This window comes from Pituophis catenifer, unplaced genomic scaffold (genome assembly GCF_029215685.1).
Source record: "Pituophis catenifer annectens isolate HBS135680 unplaced genomic scaffold, rPitCat1.0.hap2 SCAF_1, whole genome shotgun sequence".
Taxonomy (NCBI): Eukaryota; Metazoa; Chordata; class Lepidosauria; order Squamata; family Colubridae; genus Pituophis; species Pituophis catenifer.
The window spans coordinates 247,048,239-247,069,342 of NW_027256881.1; the positions used below are offsets into that span (position 1 = coordinate 247,048,239).

The window sequence follows — 21,104 nt, forward strand, 5'->3', positions numbered from 1 at the left end:
AAATTAAAAAAAAAAAAAAAAAAAAAAAAAAAACCACAGTAGCTTAAGCCTATAGGACTATTTTTAAACTGCTGTAAGTAGTGTGATTCTGATCCAATACCATATTGTCCCGGAGAGTAATTCTAGGACCAAATGTTCTCAAAGCTAGTGTTTTTGGAAATGATCAGTTTATATACAAGTATAGTACTCAGACTCCAGATGGGATCTTTTCCATGACATGTCAGTAAAATAAGAACACTAAAGGTTATCATAATGACTACTTGAAAACCCACTGTTACTTATTTTAGATGTATCTTTAAAAGGTTTATAATAGAGTTGCAAAATCTCCATTTATTTTCTATTAACATATTGCCACGAGGTGGCTCAGTGGCTAAGACCCTGAGCTTGTCGATCAGAAAGGTCGGCAATTCGGCACTTCAAATCCCTAGTATAGGTCTTCTGCATGAGCTAGATGACCTCCAAGGTCTCTTCCAACTCTGTTACTATTACTGTTAAAATATAGGAGTCTAATACAAACCACTATGACAAAAAGAAACAAAAAAGACACAGACAGAACATGTGTCTTGACATCATGATGCACATTTTGTTTCTGCCTCCACTTTGCACACAAACCTACAAAGTATAAAATAATCTTGAAATGATTTGTGTTGCTGACTTAGCATCAGGAAGGTTGAGGAACATGAGCCCACAGTCCACAAGTGAACAGCCTACGATTCCTAGGCCACATGGGACTTCTGAAAGCCTTAAATGCAGGGGTGAAATGTAAAATTTGTTACTACCGGTTCTGTGGGCGTGGCTTGGTGGGGTGTGTGTAATGTGACTGGGTGGGTGTGGCCAACTTTTTTAAAAAAAAAAAATTTCAAAGCATTTTTTCTACAACCTCTTCGGCAACTCAGCTGGGATCATCAGAGGTTTTTCAAAGCATTTTCTTAACTACCTCTTTGGCCGAAGAGGTTGCAGAAAAAAATGCTTTGAAAAGCCTCTGACAATCCCAGCTGAGCCGCGCGATCATCAGAGGCTTTTTTTTAACTTTTAAAAGCATTTTTTCGGTGGAAGAGGTTGTAGAAAAAATGCTTTTAAAATTAAAAAAAAAAGCCTCTGATGATTGTGCGGCTCAGCTGGGCATGGTGGGCGGGCGCAGGGATTTTTGCTACCGGTTCTCCGAACCACCCGCCGCCATCGCTATCGGATCGGGTGATCCGGTCCGAACTGGGAGCATTTCACCCCTGCTTAAATGTGACCCAAGAGACCCTAAATTTATAATGTTAATATTATAGAGGGGTAGAAGCTTTAAATCACTAAATATTAGAAGAATATTTCTTTCAGTATTAATACAGTTTAAATGTAAATGAAATATCATTAATATTAGATTTCAGCTTGACCTTACCCTCCTCTACAGTGTGGGCAAGAAAGGTTTGCATCACTGCACTATTCATCACTGCATTATTATAGTAATAACATCAGTTGACACAAATTATTGGCCAATTTTTAATACTGTTCCAACATTAGTAGCAATCACCACTTTTTTTCAGCTATCTAAAGTAGCTTTCAGGTTCTATAGATTTACATGAGTATGGATGAGTTTGGATAGCTTCATGTCTTTATTTACTCATTGAATTCAAACTGATTTGAATCAGTTTATACATTTTGGAGTACCTAATTCAATTTGGAAAATAAATTTGATCCACGGATATGATCAAAGTGACAGGAAAAAATTAAGAATCTTTTTATGGGTAAAAACAGTATTAGTGGCACTTTTGATTTTTGTAAAAAATATTTTCTGTATGAAATGGGCCTGCCCTGTCCTCTTAAACTACAAATAATACCTTCCTTGACTTTTTTTTAGTTATTTATGATTGGAACACCTGGAACTTCAAAATGTTGTACAAAAAATCCCCAAGTAAACACACAGCCTTTTTGGTGTTTATGGTACATTGTACCATTACGTTTTGTCACTTGGAGTCATGTACTATCCCTTATATGGCAGGGCAATTGCCTCCAGGAATCCTTGATGTTCTAAAATAGAAACCTTGTAAGCTGCAGATGTTCTTTGGGACATCCATCCATCTGCTGCTCCTTCAAGAGTCCTCTCAAGTATCAGCTGAGTAATTAAGTTAAGACCAGGCTTGGATTTCCTTGGGAGCAGCTTTGTGTTTTCTAATTAAAGCTTCGTCCCTCAAGGTCTTTGGTGGGTGTCAGAAGAAATATTCCTATAAAACCTACCAGTGACCTCCTTGAGGTTTTTGAACCCTTCAGAAATCATTCTGCAAATTATTTATGTCTCCCAAGAAATTCAGCTTTTGTGGTTGCCATCCTCATCTGAGATGCAAAAGTTTGCTTTGCACAAAGTAGACAAGAATTCCTGTTCTTTGAGGTAAAACGTAAGCCAAAAGGGTCTAGAATTTAGTTTCCTAAACAAAGAGAGGACATTTTGCTTGTCTTTTGTAAAACAAAGCCATGTTCGGTAGATAATCTATGCTATTAGTGAGAGTAAAAATTCCTCCTGATTTTCATAGCCTGTGGTATGAAAGCTGTTGTAAATTTAAGGACATGTGGGATAATATTACTTAAATAGCCTTGTAATTTCTGGCATTTTTTTTATCGTAAGTACAGATGCAGCTGATCTGGTCATATTTGTCTTGGTATGAATACAAGTTTGGTAACCATAACAACTACTCTGTGTATGGGAAACTGAGGGTGGGTCTCGGCATGGTATATACATACTTTATGCATACTTTGTCTATGTGACCTAGTTAGTAAAATACTGTATTTAGGCCAGGGATAAAATGTCAAATCAATCCCATCAACTTGCAGTTTCAATTCTCAGGAAGATAAATGCAGGTAGTTCTTGACTTATGACCACAATGGGGCCCAAAATTTCGGTAGTTAAGTGAGACGTTTGTTCAGTGAGTTTTGCCCCATTTTACGATCTTTCTTGCCACAGTTGCTAAGTGAGTCACTGCAGTTGATAATTTAGTAACCTGGCTGTTAAGTGAATCTGGTTTCCCCATTGACTTTGCCTGTCAGCAGGTCACAAAAGGTGATCACATGACCACGGGACACTGCAACCGTCATAAATATGAGTCAGTCGCCAAGCACCTGAATTTTGATCATGTGATTATGGGGATGCTGCTAAGGTCATAACTGAAAAACGGTCACAAGTCACGTTTTTCAGTGCCGTTGTAACTTTGAACAGTCACTAAACAAACTGTTGTAAATCGAGGACTAACTGTAAGGGGGGAAAAAAACCTCATGAAGCTATATAGTATTATGTATCACAAGGGGCTGCTCTATGAATGAGATAAATTTGATAAGTAAGTAAATAAATTACAAACCACCTATATAAACATAGATGCTCCTAGAAAACTGCCTTGTTGCATTCACACACTGTTATGAGGGTTCAACCATTTGCAACCCTTCCATAACTGTTTTTTATTTTACTTCATAGGAGAAAAAGTTAAGAAAAAAGTAAGGGACTAGCTCCCCAATGTCTTTTGTTTGGTAGCATTAGGAATAATCAATCTTGGTACTTATTAATAAGAAAATAATGTGTGGATAATTAAATAATACTAGACTGTTTTCTTGTTGGTAGGGTTGGCATGGTAGCTCAGAGGGTCTAAAGCACCAATCTTCAGCCTGGTATTCTAGAGGTTAGATTCCAGGTTTATCTGGAATTTTCCTAATTCTCAATCAAACCAGTCATTGGATATATTTGTTGAGAATTACGGAAGTCATAATCAAGCACATCTGGAGGTACCAGATGGCAGAAGGCTAGTCTCATGGAATGTTCCACTTTATCAAACATAACTTTGGCATGATTTAAGAGCCTGTTTATGCATAGGGCATGTTGTAGGTTGAATTTTTTTCCACTGAACCTAATAATATCTGCTTGGGTTTGAATCCAATTGGGTGAGGTTGAAGGGGAGAGTTTCTAGTATTTTATCTTGACCGGGAGATCAACGTTATAAAATATAGAGGAGTAAGAATTAAGGTCCTGCTTCAAACTAGCTTTGTGCTTTGTAGAATATTTAAAGTTTATGAATGTACTATTTTTTTAAAAGAAAAAAGTGCTTTCAATTAATTAAACTGCCATCTTTGCATAAATAAATTATTATAAGTGTATGCACTGAGACTGACTCTGGCCTTTATTTGTTTTTTTCATCCAGAACCCTTCTGCCAAAATGTCTGACACCGAAGAAGTGTAAGTAGAAAGAGATGTGATTGTTAATTCATTTATAAGGGTCCTTGCTGGTTGGGATTTTTTGGTAGAGCCAGTTTTCATATGTACAAGGATCAAAATTCTGTTCCAAAGACAATGAACCAAGGTGTTAAATAATCAAGTAGGTTAATGTATCACAGATGCTTGATTCAAATGTCCAAAAAGAAAAAAAAATAGCATTTAGCCTTCTATCAAATGTAATTTTATTAATATATATATATATATATATATATTGCTTGTATAAGTGCAGAATGTAACTTCTTAACAGAGCCTGGATAGCTCTGCAGACAAGGCACTGTAATTTAACACAGCTGTCTGCAATTAAAGTAAGTTCGAATCTTACCAGGCTCAAGGTTGACTCAGCCTTCCATCCTTTCTAAGGTAGGTAAATTGAGGACCCAGTTTGTGGGGGTAATAAGCTGACTTTGTATAAAATATACAAAAGTATGAAGGCTATTGCTTAACGCACTGTAAGCCGCCCTGGGTCTCCGGAGAAGGGCGGCATATAAATCAAAATAAATTTTGGAGGAGACAATGTGATTATGTATATATAATTTTGCATATCTGAATAGATAGATAGGTATAGATATATGTGTGATGACCCAGGGCAAGGCACGGAGCCAGCTGATAATTCAAACTTTATTGCTCCAACTTTCCCCCAAAAGCACCCACGTTTATGGCAACTCCTGGAACAAAGTGCTCACACGCACGTCCAGCAGCCTCTGGCTGCGAGCAGTCCAGCAAAACGCTGTTAGAACAATGGCTTCAATGCCAGAAGTCCAATGAAGCAAAGGAACAAAGCAATGATTCCACAAGCAAAGGAACAAAGCAATGATTCCACAAGCAAAGGAACAAAGCAATGAGTCCATGAAGCAAAGGAACAATGAAATGAGTCTACGAAGCAAAGGAACAAGGCAATGATGAGGCAAGAAGTCTAGCAAACTCCACACAAACTCCACAAATTCAGCACTTGTTCCCGACAGGCGCCCCTCCCCACAGTGTCTCCTTAAGTCTCAGTCCCCAGATGTGCCTTGTGAAGAGGAGTGGGACGCTCCCATCCTGAGTCATCGGGTTGGCCTGCGCTGTTCTCTTCTCCACTCTCTGTACACGGGGAACAGGAGGGGGCGGTCCTTGCTCATCGTCTGAGTTCCGTTGCTCCTCATCTCCATTGCCTGCTCTCTCTTTCCCCATATCTTGGTCGTCCTGCCCCTGTTCCTCCCTGCTGGCAAGCCGTCCCAAGCCTGAGGGACCTGGGCTGCCTTCTCAACCTCCATTGGCTCCAGCTCCGGCTCATCCTCCTCCACGGACTCAGGCTCCAACGGTGCCATGACAATATGTATATGTATTTTACACACACACACACACATATGTATGTATGCATGTATGCATACCTGTATATAAGAAAGCAAATAGAAAGCATTCTAATTTTAACTGATCAGATGCAAAGTGAGGATGTTGTTCTGTCCCCGTCCCACACACGCATCCCCACAGACGGCCCGGAGTTAATTAAGCCACACGACAAAGTCTTTGAAGATAAAGCTGGCAGCAACCCAGTGGCTAGCTGCCAATTCAGACTTTACTCACACAAAACAAAGATTAGACTGCAAGCATTCCGACAAAGCAGGCAAAGTTTCAGCAATACAAGGATTAGTCCAAATGCAGTCCGACAAGGCAGGCAGAAGTCCAGTAACGCAGAGATCATGGATTATTTCTAGTTTTTGCTCGTCACAAACTGAACCGGCCACCACACCCACATTTATACCCTGTGGGGTGTGGTCCAGTGACTCAGCTAATCTCTGGCACGCCTTCCCCTCTGCTGCACACACTTCTCCCTGCACTGCTGTCGAGGATCCAGCCAGCACTTATCTCCTTCGTCGCTGTCCACCTGTGGCTGTGGGGACGTGCTTGGCTCTGGGCCTATCTCTTGGTCTTCAGTGTCCTCCAGAGGCATTGCCAGAGAGGAGGGTCCTGGAGAGGGAGGCCTTGCCAACTCCTCTCCCTCACTCTGAGAGTCTGTATCTGTCGATAGCCCAGGCTCAGGCAACGGAGCCACAACAGATGTATCCTTGTGTTCTTAATAAGTGTATTACTAAGAAGTCTTCCAACAACCAAAACAATGTGGACTTTACCAGGTGGATTACGGAGATTTCAAATTGACTATTTTATTTGTGCAAAAAAGATGGACAAGTTTTTAACAGCAAAAATAAGGCAAGAGGCTAACTGTGGAACAGATCACAAACAGTTCATGTGCAAATTCCAAATCAAGCTAAAGTGGAAGAAGAAAATCAAACTATTTCCATTGTGTGATCTTGACCATAAAGGAGAACATTGGGAATTGCTTTGAACTCCACTGAAAGAGAACCACAGAAAAACTGTGGCATGAAATGAAAAAAGTTGTGAAGGATGAATGTGAAAAAAACCTTCCAAATACTAAGAAAAAAAAGAAACAAACTGAATGTCAACAGAAATGGTGGAAATTGCCAAGAAGAAAAGAGAAGACAAAGGCAACAAAGGCAATGATCTCCCGAAGGAACTTAATAAAAAATTTCAGAAGAGACAAGAAACAATCTACAGTGTCATCTGCAAAGATGTTGCTGATGGAAACAAACACAGAGAAGTTTTTCAAAGCATCTCCAAACTCAGAAGGTGGTTTCAACCTCAAATCATTATGCTAAAAATTCCAGTGGACAAATAGTAACTAATTCAAACAATGGTAGAAGAAATGCATTAAAATTCTGCACAGCAGAGATGTCAATTTCCAAGATACCTTAAAAGATATTTCCTACTTACAAAAACCATTATGTGAAGTCTGGTCCTTACTAAGTTAGAAGGCTATTGGGAATGGAATATCTATAGAAATATGGCAAATAACAGAAGAAGAATCAGTAAAGGTTCTAAACAAATTATTTTAGCAACTCTGACTCAGTGGCCATCAGAGTGGTAAAAGTGGCATGGCCATGGTAAAATTATCCAGATCATCTTGAAAAGTCTAAAATGCTGGGAAATATGGAAGAAAAAAAGAAGAAGAAAAAAAGACAAGCAGCAAAGTGAATGGACTCAATTATAGTAGTAATGGACACACTGGGGGAAGACCAAAGGATCACATGAGGATAGATCTTCCTGAAAAGAATAAATCTGTTTATGTGATTTCTGGGAGTTAACACTGACTTGATGGCACACAATATCTGAAACAGGATGTTAAGGGAGGACCTAATCTAATCTAATCTAATCTAATCTAATCTAATCTAATCTAATCTAATCTAAAATAATATGACATGTACTAATCAGGAAAAGTGGACCTGTTGAAACATGCTTTTTACTCAATAATTGCAAAAAATATTTATCTTTGTTTTCAGTTATTTTTCTTAATTCTTAATATTTCTAAGGGCTTCAATTCCTATTTCTGCAGATAAAATGGAATCTACTGATGTTCCCCTCTTATAAATAACAAGAACATGGAACAAAGATAATACTCTGTAACTATGAAAACACTATTGATGTAGCTCAGGAGCTTCGATTGACTTACAGTGATAGAAGAAAACAATTTTGTAGAGTCTAACCTTGGTAGCTGAAGTGATGTTATCCAAGAGGACCACATATTAGTTAATGGCAGAGGGATAATGAAGGTGAAGGTGGAACTGGCTCACAAAATTGGATTTTGGAGAGAAACCTGAAGCATCTTAACAAAATTGAGCTCAGAATAATGATTCAAGCATGAGAACAAACTTTCTCAAGATGACAATTTCTGAAAGCTAAGTTGAATATTTCTGTTGGAAATATGGATTGGCTTTTCCAAACTCAGGATATTTCAAATGTCTTGGGTATACAACATTGAACCTTCACTGTGTACAAGTTTGCAGATATACACAACTGAAGGGTTAACATTTGGGGAATGACCAGATTAACTATCTAAAAAGCAAGTACTGTAATAACTAAAATGTAAAAAAACCTATAGTTTCCCAGGATTAGATTTCATGGTAGTTTGTCTTACTTCTGATCTAAACAGGCGAATTTAATCTGATTTCTTTTCTTTTTCTTTCTGTTTGCTTTCTTACAGTGAACAAGTAGAGGGTGAGTAAATTACTTATATGTATATGCTATAAAATAGCTCATTGTTCCAATTTAATTTCATGACTCATAGTGGTTTTGAAGTTAACAAAGTTTGACCAGTTAGACACACTTTAATTTTTAATTGAGTTGCCATGATTTATACAGTGGAGATCATTTTTAAAATTAAATAGATCTCTCATGCTCCCTTATTCCACCTGTTGTCCGCTGAGTTTTAGATCACTGAGAAATAAGAACCATTCAAAAAAGGGTATTCAGGAAACAGTGACAGCCTGTTCCTCATCTCCCTTTTGTGGCTTTTTTCCACAATAGCTCTTACTAGTTGTTGCCTAAGATAAGCCTCATCAAGTTACCTAGTTCAGGTCCAACGGCCCCTAAAAGTAAATATTCTTTTCCACGCTTGTGGGGAGGGTGGAAATTGAGCCCTATCCCTCTCCCCGCCTTGAAAGGCATCATGTATGGTATTTGAAAGCTCCAAAAAGAATTTCCAAATGTCTTGGGCTCCAAGGTCCCTTAATTTCGAAGCCAGTGGTATGTATGTGCTTGTATGTATTTTTTTAGACATATTTCTGATTCTGTGTTCAGCCGATACAACATATAATTGTGGTTAGCCTTTAGTTTTATAGCAGTGTTTTCACAGATGTACAAACCTCACGCTTGTATTGAATTTACCACAAAATCAATATCTGATTGGGTTTCCAGACCATTGACATCTTATCCTATTCCATCTTCGCTCTGCCCTTGTTATTTTTATCTTCCCGCTTTGTTGTTATAGAGCTGCTGCTGCCATCTGTTGGTAACCCATTATAGAGTGAGGGAGCCTTTTAAAATATGTTTGTGGCATAGCAGATTAGGCATGGTTACTAGGTACCGCTTAGTTTGTGTCTGTCTTCCTTGAGCAAGATTGATGAACTAAATACATTAATCATTTCCATTACACATTTTATGTTCGTGTCTTGCATTTGTGAATGGTATGTTTGGAAACAGACTTTGTTGTATTGCAAACTAAAGTAAATGGACTTTTATTAGCTTTGGATGTTATTAACTTTGGACTTTATTAGCTCTTTTATTCTCTTTGGATCAGAAATAGATAACATTCATTTTTAAAAGTCTTTTGCTCAAATTGATGCTATTTATGGCATATTGAAATCACAAAACTCTTGCTTGAACACATCCAAGGATACATATAGAATGAAATTTGTATTGAGGCAGGATCTGAAACCAACATCTTTGACAACTCATGTAACAGAGAAATTCCCCATTCTGCAGGTCTCCAGAGATACTGAACTCCAGTTCCCATAATCTCTAGCCAGCACAACATGGTACATAAGGGTAGAGGATTAGAAAAAGCTTTAATGGAATACTGTATTTCTAAAAGACTCATCCTAGACAGATTTACCTGGCTGGTGCTGAGCCCCTATAGTTTTTTTCTTGAAGATTTTTTTGGGGGGTGGGTGGGTAGGAGGGAATTTGTGTATATTCCTTCTAATGCTCAGAATATTTGTTATTCTTGTTTTTGCTTACTTTTATTTTATAAAATAAGCTGCCCAGAGTCATCAGGAGTTGAGCAGCCTCTAGATACAAACAAATAAAATAAATTCCCAAGGATTTCAACTGGATGGATTATTTTCTGCTTAACATGATTACAATTTCAGTTAGAGAGCTAGTCTTTGATTGCACTCAGTGGAAAGTTGGTTTATTTAAGGGGTCCTTAAAAGAAGATGAACCTGAACATACATAATATATCTTAGCTGGATGAATTTTTCCTGACTTCATTTGTCACCAATGAATGTACATGGTATATTAAAGTTAACTTGCTATTTAAAGCATAACTTGTGTGAACAAAAGTAACATATAATTATATTTTTTGCTGTAATTGTATTTCCTCATCTTTTTTGCTCCCAGTGAGTTTTCATGACCAGAAATAATTCTATGCAAGAAAAATGGGTGGGTAAAGGCAAATTCAGTACCCCTTCCCCACATTTTAAAATTATATTACTTCCATGACTTTGTCATAAGAGTTTTTTTTCTGATAGATGAATTATGCTCATGTATTGTCTTATTGTCCTTCAGCTGGGTTCTAGTCAAGAATTGGTGTAAATTCTCAAGAATGACTTTGTTGGCATTGCATAAGATGGCTATCTCAGACATCTGCCTTTTCTCTCTGCTATGGTCAGAGGTCATTCACCAGAATCTCTCTAAAGAAATCTGAGATGAAGTTTTATTTCATCTTGAACATTTCAGAGGAACAGCTTTGTAGGGTGAGCTTGTTCATGAAATATCAGCACGGAATCTTAGCTTTTAAGCAATCATCATGTGACTCTATCATATCAGAACAAAAATATATTATTACCATTATTCATTCCATGCCTATACTAATATAGTGTATATGGAGAATTCCTGTTAATATAACAGCATAATAACAGCAGCAATATTTATTCATAAGAATTCAAGATTGCTGAAACAGTAGTTCACGAGAATACTTTCAGTGATCCTACCCACAGAAAAAAATCCACTGATTTTAACACATGAGCACATGTTAATTAAGGAAAAACATTTTATGAAGGAAACAAAGTCTTTTCAAGTTTTGCACATTTAATGATTTTATAGGCAAAGCTTAATCTAATGAATTTAGTTAAAACAAGAATTTCCTTGTATCAGAGTAATGTTGAGCAGGCAATAAGGACATTCACCAGGATGGGGCTTCAATTGTGTGGTTGCAGCCACTATTTTGACTTTTTGACCCATCCTGTGGATCTCCCAGTCAGCCAGTGAATTTCTTCTTTCAACCGATGAAAAATATAAGCTGTCGTTTTAATGGGATTCTTACATCTTGCAATCTTAGATCTGAATCTAAAGTCTCTTCTGCAAACTCTTATTCAAATCTCTCATTCTTACATGGACCAAATGTATCATTATTATTTGTTGTTTGCATTTAATTGCCCCTGAAGTTGATTTCTTTTATGATTATAAGAAGTGGTGGCTTTTTGTCTTCTGCTCTTTAGTAAGAAAGGTTGGTTGTATCCTCAGCAAGCATTTATCTTCCGTGTCAGTCTTTGTGTTGCAGTACTAAGCCATGTTTTTGATCCTGCTGCTTTTCTTGTTTCCTTGTTTGTTTTTTTTCTCTCCATGCAGAGGAATATGAAGAAGAAGGTAACAGAAACTTACCCTGGAATGAAACCTTTCCTTTCTCTGATGATCCATTGATCATCAGTTCTTTCATTGCCTGTTCATCCATCTATCTCTTTGCTACTGCCTGTGAAAGACGGATCTAGAATCCTGGAAAAAAAGCAAACCCAATTACTATGAATTGGCCTGTGTTTTTCATTCTAAAGACTCAAGATCAGAGTGTGACAATGCACTACTTGACCAAGTAGTTATTGGATTGCTCTTTTGTGCATTCAACTGAATTTATTTTATAGCCATTTTTAATTGCAAAATTTAATAGTAGAAACTCCAATTATAATATTTCATCTTAATAATCTGCTAAATTAAATGTCTATGTAGGTACAATTAATTGGAAAATGATTATCATTTTGAGTTGATTCATGAATTGATACATTTTTGCATAGCAATTCTTTGGAGGAAGGAATTCAGAAGATTTGCTTTCTCAGAGGGTCACCATTGCCATTCCAGAATTTGACCCATGAATCATTTTAAATGAAGCGTTTAAGATACGAATATGATACTGTTTATGATACTGTTACTAAATCATAGAAGTGGTGATGGAATTTCTAATAATGTCATCAAGTTAATATCATTTGGTGTGCACTAAGTACAAAATGTGAAGACAGTTAAAGGTGGGAATACTTGCAATGCCTTGGCATTTGTTGCTAAAACACTGTTCTCAGTTTATAAAACAAGGAGAATCTGTAAAAAAAGAAGCTGATCTTTTATCTAAAGCCATTCCTCAGGCACAGCAGGCTTCAGTAGTGTCCCATTTACTATAAACCTTTATAATCCCCCAGCACTTTGGCTGAGGAATTCTGGGAGTGGAAGCCCATACATCTTAAAGTTGCTGAGGTTGAGAAACACTAGTCTTTACAAGGTTGAAATGTTCAGTCTATATGAAAAAAGCAGGGATGTTTTCAACAGTGCATTATTGTTACCTTTATAGGGCAATACAGAGAACAAAACTGGAACTGAGGCAGTAATTCTATGTGGGAGTCCCACATAGGGAAATTATAGTCTTTCTTGGAGCTAAACAAGACCTCTACCTCACACCTAACTCAATATAAAAACCATAAGAAAAACACCATAAACATAAATGATACAAAGATTACTATTATTAATAATTCCCCTGCATGGTTGCTCTAGTTCAAGAAAAATGATGCTCTAGGTCACTGGTGTCAAACTCGCTGCATCACGTTGCCATCACGTGATGTTTTGCGACATTTTTCCCCTTTGCGAAGCTGGGATGGGCATGGCCTGTGCGTGATGCATCCAGCCCAGTTTGACACCTCTGCTCTAGGTCAAGAAAAACCCAGTGCTTGCTAAATGAACAAAGGCACCTTTTGAACTCCATCTTCAGCACTTTATTACAGTTACAAAGAGATAATCAAGGATGCTAACCTGATACAGGCATCTTCTCCCACTGAAGGGCTTTCTTTTCTTCCTAATTCTCTTTTTTCCCCCTCTTTTTTCAAATATATTCTCTTGACTAGATGGCTCTATAATCTGCATGCCTCTTTCCCTGGAGGGTATTTCCTTTATATCTTTTAGTTGCTGGTTTTAAATCTTTGCCTAACCTGTATCTGTCTTCTTCTAAGGTGGTCACTTCCAGGGTATATGTTCTCTAACCTTACATTTCTCTAGTCTTAACTCACAACTATTAATGCTCTATTAAGTGTATTAATCTTTTTATCTTTGCCTCTTGTTCCATTATTCCCCACCACCACCACCATCAGAAGAAGCCCAGGAAGAAGGTATGTGATGGCTTCTATATTTCTTTCTCTTTCTCTTTCTCCTTTTGTAGAAGAGTGCATGTTTGTTTATACAAAACAATTCTGAAATGACAGAAGAAAAGGCACAGGAGGAAAAGAGCAGGGAAAAGTATGCATGAAAATCAAAGATCATTCACGTTGTGGCTTTCAATGTCCAAATGTTCTCTTAGCGTAATTGCTCTGCAAGAAGATAGGAGTATGCATGTGTGTGGTGGGGGGAGGCGTACACATTTCAGGGCAGTGTATTGCAAAGGCATGGGGTATTTGGTGTAAAGATTTGTTTTCTGGATATTTCCCCCCTCAATCTGATGAAGTGGAAGAATCCAGAACATTCCTTTGAATATTTTTTTTTCAAAAGTTGATACACTGAGAACTTACCCCAAATCACCTCACTTCAGAGGTGGGTTTCAGCAGGTTCTGACCAGTTCTGGAGAACCGCTAGCGGAAATTTTGAGTAGTTCAGAGAACCAGTAGTAAAAATTCTGACTGGCCCTGCCCCCATCTATTCTCTGCCTCCCAAGTCCCAGCTGATCAGGAGGAAATGGGGATTTTGCAGTATCCTTCCCCTGGAGTGGGGAGGGAATGGAGATTTTACAGTATCCTTCCCCTGCCACGCCCACCAAGCCACGCCCACCAAGCCATGCCATGCCCACCAAGCCACACCCACAGAACTGGTAGTAAAACAAATTGAAACCCCACCACTGCCTTACTTGGATAGTAGTCTTCCTCAATGACTTTCTCTTGGGAATTCAGCATTTGAAAGACACTATATTAGTGTATAAACTAAACAATTGAATTATGGAAACTTGTTTTAAGCCTGCATTTAACATGCATTTTTTAACTTCACTTTTTCTTCCTATCCAAGTAAAAGAGCCAAATAGTCAACATTTCAGTTCTGCATAGGACTTGTTTTATCTGTCCTACAATATTTTAATTATTCTAAATCCTCTCCCTTTAATTTCATGTTCCTCGCACAGTTAGAAGCATTTTAATTTCATGCTTCTTGTTTTCCACCCGGTGGAAGTGGGTTACTAATAAAAAAAATATGGATTATTAATCAAATAAACAAATACTGTACAATAATATTGTTTTCTTTTGTTGTTTCTCTATTTTTAACAATGCTTCCCACCAGAAGAAGCTCACGAAGAAGGTATGTGTTGATGCTGCTCAGTTCTCAGCATTTAAAAGGAGATGATAGGGAACTATTACGGAAGAAGGGAGGGTGTGATTAAATTTAGTATCCATCTAATTAAATGAAAAGGAAACAGAAGTAGCTGTAATTTTCATAAGGCATAATTTTCCTATTTATTATTTATGGATTTGCTGGATTATAACTCCAGTCCAAACTCTGTGACCATTGGGCTTGTTGGCTAGTGAGGACAGGAGAGAAGGTCACTTTCATTCTGATTTTATGATATTTCAGCTAACATATGTCTGGAATAAAAGAAATGAGATTCTGTATCAATTAGTTAAATAAATACAGTTTAGATGTTCCTTCCTTTGAACAAACAGTTCTTACCATTGATTTATATGGCTACTAATTACAATATAACAGATGTTCAAGAAATACAGGAAGGAAAATGCTAATGAAACAATGATAAACTGGGGTTTTAAATTCTTCTTTTTCTTTCCGTGCATGACAGCTTTCATTTATGTATTCATGGTTGAAAATTATATTGCCAGAATGTGCTTTTGAGATGTATCAGGTATATAAGTAGCTGCTTTTTGGAAGTCCTACGTGGATTTCTGGCAAAGTGTAGTTCAAAGCATGAGCTTGTGAACTGATCTAAATGGCCAAGTTATCTTGCTTGCAGCAACTTGGTAGTCTATGTTTCTGAAAAAAAAATCTGAAGGAAGAATGTATCATACAAGCCGGTTCAACATTATGCAAAGACATAATATGGTTTGGCTGGTTTTAACTTAGTGTATTATGTGAATTCAGGCATTGTGGTTTGTAATCTTGAACAGTGATTTTTTTAAAAAAGTTTTGCTAGCCTAGCCAGTTGGTTTAACTAATCATAGTTAAACAAACTATGATTTTGCACGAGATTTGAATCTATTACAGAAAAGAGATTTGAAAAAGGTGGTAAATGGATTCCTGATGCACCTTTTTCAATACATCTTCCTATTAAATTGGCCCTGCATTTTTCATGTGGCTGAAACTTCTGTGCTTTTAAAGCTACCTCTTTATATATATATATATAGAGAGAGAGATCTGTAAAGTCTGGTGTTTGCAACTCTAATTCAAGTTTTAGTAGAAGGAGGAGTTATTCTCTGTGTGCACTCTTGCTTCCTCCCAGATCACCTGTAGATTGGCTTCATTTTGCCATATGTCCTGGCAATCCCACAAATACCCACATAGAGGCATCTAGAACAATAATCACTAATTTCAAAATGGCGATAGGGACTGGACAATTAAAGCCCCACCTTTTTATCATGACTTAAGCATACAAAAGTGATGAGATTTTGATCACCCACTTGTGCCTATCATTTGGAAGCCAACCGTGCTCATTGCAGATGCCTCATCTTCAGACATGTAGATGATGGTCTGATTTGCAGATAAGGAATATTTGTATCAATATTTCTGCTAGAAACAATACTGTGATGGCCTGATGGCACAAGAGATCTTGGGATTCTAGGAACTTCATTATTTTCACCGTCTTCTTTTGTTGGGATGATTCAACAAGTGATCACTTGTCTACAGCAAGAAATGAAAACTAATAACTGGTCCCTAGAATTTTCAAACAATAAAACAAATTCCAGATAGGTAACTGTGTAAGTGTGATAGAACAAATGTAACAAAATGCTCATCACATTGTGTGATTAAACAATTGGAAACTTAAGGGAGGAAGAGATAAAGAGCAATTGCTCCTGGTTCTGGCTGGGCATTGCACATGCAACAAAAAACAGAAATTATTCTTGGAACATGCTGATCTTTTCCTTTGGTGTCATTGTGTGTCACTAGTATAAGCTAAATTCATATCCTATGACCCTCTGTATACTTTGAAAGAAAATATGTAAGTGTATGTGTGTGAAGGCAATAGTATAAACCAGGGCTGTCAAATCCCCGGCCCGCGGGCAGGATAAGTCACGTGCTGGCCACGCCCATACCCGGTTTAGCGAAGGGGAAAAAAGTCCTGATACATCACACGATGCCACCATGATGCCATGAGCTTCACACCACTGGTATAAACTAAACACTTGGTATATATATAGATTGTGGAGCTAGATGTGCTCCTCATAAATTAACCCTGTTAAGGATATTGTTGTTGTGTTACCAACCAGCAGAGTGTAGAGCATAGAGAAACGTTGCTGAGAGCAATGAATAAGAGATGTGCAAACTGGTTTATCAAAAGTTTACTTTATAGTGAAAAAAACAATCTCATAGTCTTTAAATCAATCCAAGTCTTTGCCAGTTAAATCAGTCCAGTGATACAGAAATCTTCTTACCATACAAACAGTAGTTGGTTAGAATAACAAACTCACTCTGGTTCACAAACCACGATGGTAGCAGATCCATCCAACGATCATAGCACAATGAGAGCAACTCCTCACACTATGGTAGCATATCATCAACTGAATACGTTACAGTATCTTTCTTAAATGCGTTTACAACTAGTGATTATCTAATTACAGCATGACTCAGCATTACAATGAATCAGCAGTAAAACTTTAAAGTCACACAATACATATTCATATTAAAGTCACAGAACACATATATTGCCTGGACAACCTGTTAGGCTCAAACCATATCCTAACAACCCCAATACCTGAAAAACATAGCTGTGTCCTTCAAAGCTATTTACTGGTCTTCAAATCTTCTGCAAATTTTGATATTTATATTTTTCTACGCTGCATTTGCATGCTCTGCATTCCAGTAAAGCATTTGCTAATATGCATACTATAATTCCATGTTTTAAGATTTAACTGCATTACCCTTTCTATAATAAGCCATTGTCTTTCTCAATACTATCTTAAAATACTTTGTTGCATCTTTTCCCTTTTCTAATATTCTTATTTTCTATTGTCTCAATTTTACTTCATCCATGATACTTCCCATCTGGTGAAGTTCATGAACCAGGTATGTGATTTGACTTCTGAATTCTTCTCTTTCCATCTCATATTGGTGTGTGCACAAATGTGAAGTTGATGGAAGAGAACAGGAGAACAACACATTACCTTAACAACTTATTTCTTCCTTAACTATCTCTGTTGAGTTATAAATCGTGCAATTATTATGTACAAGGACATACGGTTTTGTCATTAGTGTGTAAAAAGTTCTTATATAAACTTTTTTATGTATATAAAAAGTTTATATAACAACTTTGGGATATAAAATTATTGACAGTACTTTTTAGTTGAGGATTCTTAGCTGAAAATTCTAAAACTGGAAAAGTGAAATATTTTTGGGCAGGGCTTACATCCTTTTCAGAAACTTTTCAGAAGCTGATCTAGAGATGGTTTATCATGTGTGAATTGCATACTTTAGTGCAGTGGTGTTACAGTTAGATTTTATAAATTTTGGTTCAAGTCCTTAACTCAATACAGAACTCACTAGGTCACCTAGTGAGTTCTCTGTAGAATTAAGAACTTGAACCTAAATTTGGACTAGCCTTTGTCTTTAATCTTAAAATATCTCACAGGGTTGTATTGTAATAGAATGAAGAAAGGCTCCCATTTATGCCATGTGTAATGCCCCCCTAAAAAAATTGGGATATTATAACAATAACAAGCAAGACTAAACCTTTGTGAATAGTTGTTTCATGTAAATATTGGACAATTATGTGAATTGTGGCATCTAGAATTATAATTCTATACATGTTATCCCAGAATAAATCACACTGAATTCCAGATGACTTATAAAATTCATTGTTAATTGACAACATGAGTCATTTGCATGGTTCTCTACCGTCTGCTCTGTTCACATATTCTTTCCCTGCTTTTTTCATTCACATTTGACTCCCCATTAATTTTTCCACACATTATTGGTTTGCCTTCTTTTTTTAAAAACATACTTATGAGTTAAGAATTTTAACCTTGGCTTGCAGAAGTTTAAGGTTATTGTAACAACCCTGTATTTCTTCTTTGTTTTGTCCTCTTTCTCCCCTATTGACACCTGTGCTTCATCTGAACCAGATGTGTGGCATGAACATCTGAATTCCACCAATTGTTTTAAATAGACGTGTGTGGAAGAATTCAAAGGTGAAGCAAGGAAATGCAAAAGAACTCTTGCTTGGTCTTAGTGATACTCCCAGAAGATCCTTGATTTGACAATAATGCTGTTTAACATACATTACATATAGGAAGAAAGGATGTGGAATAGGGAGCTGCCCAGAACCTCAAGGGCAAAATGACATAGAATTGGGAAGAATGTTGCAGAATTAGTGAGGGACTGATCTCTTCACACAACATCAGCCTGCCCCAACTCAGTGCCTTTCTGGTGTGTTGAGGCTACAAGCTCCAGAAGTCCTAATTACCTAAGCCAAAAGTTTTTTGGAAAAATAGGATTTTTCTTAATATATGCTGAAAAGGGCAGGGGAGCTGACATGGTAGCCATAAAAGTTTATATTGCATAAAAAGTGTATATGTTCATAAAGGACTATTCCTTGTGAATGTTTGATTGCAAAAACACTGTTTATGTTTTAGAACTAGATCCTAGCTTTATGTGGTCCTGAAGAAATGAATTTTGGAGGTTTTTTTCTTCTGGAATTGGAGCAAGATTCGCTTATTGGTCATAAAAATTGTAACACCTACAGAAGAATCTTTATTTCCATTTATTAGGAAAAAATAAATGAATTATTTGCTAAATAACCATAGCAAGGGCTTGCATTCTTTGATACTAAAAAGATAAAATCAAACTCATAGTCAGCCTAAGATTATATGTGCAGTTCTGTGAATAACTTTTTTTTTAAAATGAAAAGTATGACACTGTTAAAACCTTATTCTGGATAATTAATGCATTCTTATTATAAACATAGTCTAGGATAGTTTGGGAATGAGATGGTTGCTGTCAGTTATTGGGGGTGCTGTCAGTTATTGGTATATGTTGTTTCATGGGGGTGGGGCATTTATGTTGTGTTATTCTGGACATTTTTTAAAATGTAAAATCTAATTGGGCAGCTTCTAAATCTAATAGATAAATTAATAAAACTATGCCATCTATCCAGAAAAAAATAAACATAAAAAATGTTGTGACCTAGGCTTACTTAGTTATTAAAACACATGAGTAGTCCCCAAAACCTCTTTTATTGCAACAGCTATGAATCACTTTCATTCACAGCTGAGTCCCAATTAGTTGCAAAAAGTCCTTCGGGAGAAGTCCTTCAGTATAATCACCAACCTTTATCTCCTTTGTCACTCTGCCAAAGACCTACTTGGCAAAGTCATGTGGAGTCCAGAATCAAACAAAGATGCCGACTGGGAACAGAATTAACAACGTTGCTTTCCTGCAAATTGCCCATATACCTTTGCTTCTCTTTTAAGCCTTATGAGAGGGATCAATCATTTCCAGGCCTCACTCCCGAGTCGTCCCTTTTGTTTTAACTGTTCGTGCCTTCTGGCAGGTCTGTGCATGGGCACACTAGGAAAAGGCTCCTCCTGTTCCTCTGCCTCTCTGCTGTCCAACTCTGGAGGCTCCGGAGTCCGCGCATCACTCCCAGATGGCCCTGGCCCCATCTCTGCCTCCTACGCAGAGCACTCGTCCGGGCCTTCCCCAGACTCCAGGACTGGCCCATATTCCTCCCCAATCTCCTCACTGTCTGACTTCGCTGCCAGCTCCGCAGGCTGCTGGCGGACCACAACAAAAAAGAATGTTTACTTCCGATCCCCTTGTTTTCATGGAAATAATTCTCTGTGAGCACTTTTGATATTACTGTGTGATATTATCAGCAGAATGAAAGGATACCTGCATTTCCATAGCATCCTGTTACTTCACTCCAAGGCATTAGCACAACAATAATTATTTGCAGAATAAGACTGTGAATTCCTTTTTGTTTATACAAGGCTGACAAACTATTCATGAGCAAAGTAACATTAATTCTATGGCTTTGCAAATTCTCTATTATGTATTTCCTATTTGGCTGCCTTTACATGGTCTATTAACTTTCTTCACCAATGACTACTGATTTTGCTTACTACTTTCTTTTCTCTTCCTCTTTTCAAACTCAAAGTTCAAAGACCCTCAGATTAACATGTCACTCTTGTTTTTGTTCTCTTGCGGTTTGTTACATCTTGATCCATGATACTTCTTACCTGATGAAGTTCATGAGCCAGGTATGTGACACAACTTCCAATTCCTCCTATTCTCTAATATGTACATAGTATACATTTGTGTGAATGGGATATTGAAAGAGAAGAAACAAAATCAACGAGTAATATTAACCTACTATCACAAACAACTATGTTTTTGCTTTATTGCTCTTTACTCATAGCTGCATTAACCTGTCATTACAGTTTTTCAAATCTTCACAGCTTCCACAAATGCCTGTGGACCTTTTCTTTTTTTCTTCCATTCTACCCATTAATCACCCATTCTACCCATTAGGCATACATATGTTTATATTTTTATACTTTTTCCTTCTTTGCTTCACATCACTATTCTTTCCACCATGATGCTTCTGATAGAAGTCTGGGAAGAAGGTATGTACTGTCCATTCAATCAACCAACTTTATTTTATCTCTTCCTTATTTTCTCTAGACTGGCACCAACAGTGTTCAACAATATTCCCAATGACTTGAGGATAAGTTGGACGATATTAAAATATTGAGTTTTTCTTAGGAGATTATTCTAGAACAGAGGTGGGCAACTATGGCCCTTTTATGACTCGTGGACTTCAATTCCTAGAATTCCTGAGCTAACATGGCTGGCTCAGGAA

General features: G+C 37.3%; 1 protein-coding gene across 12 annotated transcripts in view; it reads left to right on the forward strand.

The window, feature by feature from the left end:
• The window catches only part of TNNT3 (troponin T3, fast skeletal type), a 53,696-nt gene that overhangs the window by 7,836 nt on the left and 24,756 nt on the right, over positions 1-21,104 (forward strand). For 2 of the 12 annotated variants that reach the window (XM_070933141.1, XM_070933132.1), the window contains exons 2-7: positions 4,167-4,201; positions 8,277-8,290; positions 11,423-11,440; positions 13,195-13,212; positions 14,363-14,380; positions 20,854-20,868. In XM_070933141.1, coding sequence (XP_070789242.1) covers positions 4,182-4,201; positions 8,277-8,290; positions 11,423-11,440; positions 13,195-13,212; positions 14,363-14,380; positions 20,854-20,868 — 103 coding nt within the window. In that variant the 5' untranslated portion in view covers positions 4,167-4,181. Of the gene's footprint in view, positions 1-4,166; positions 4,202-8,276; positions 8,291-11,422; positions 11,441-13,194; positions 13,213-14,362; positions 14,381-20,490; positions 20,503-20,853; positions 20,869-21,104 lie in introns of all 12 variants that reach the window. The other 10 variants (XM_070933149.1, XM_070933187.1, XM_070933166.1 and 7 more) reach the window with 10 other exon arrangements.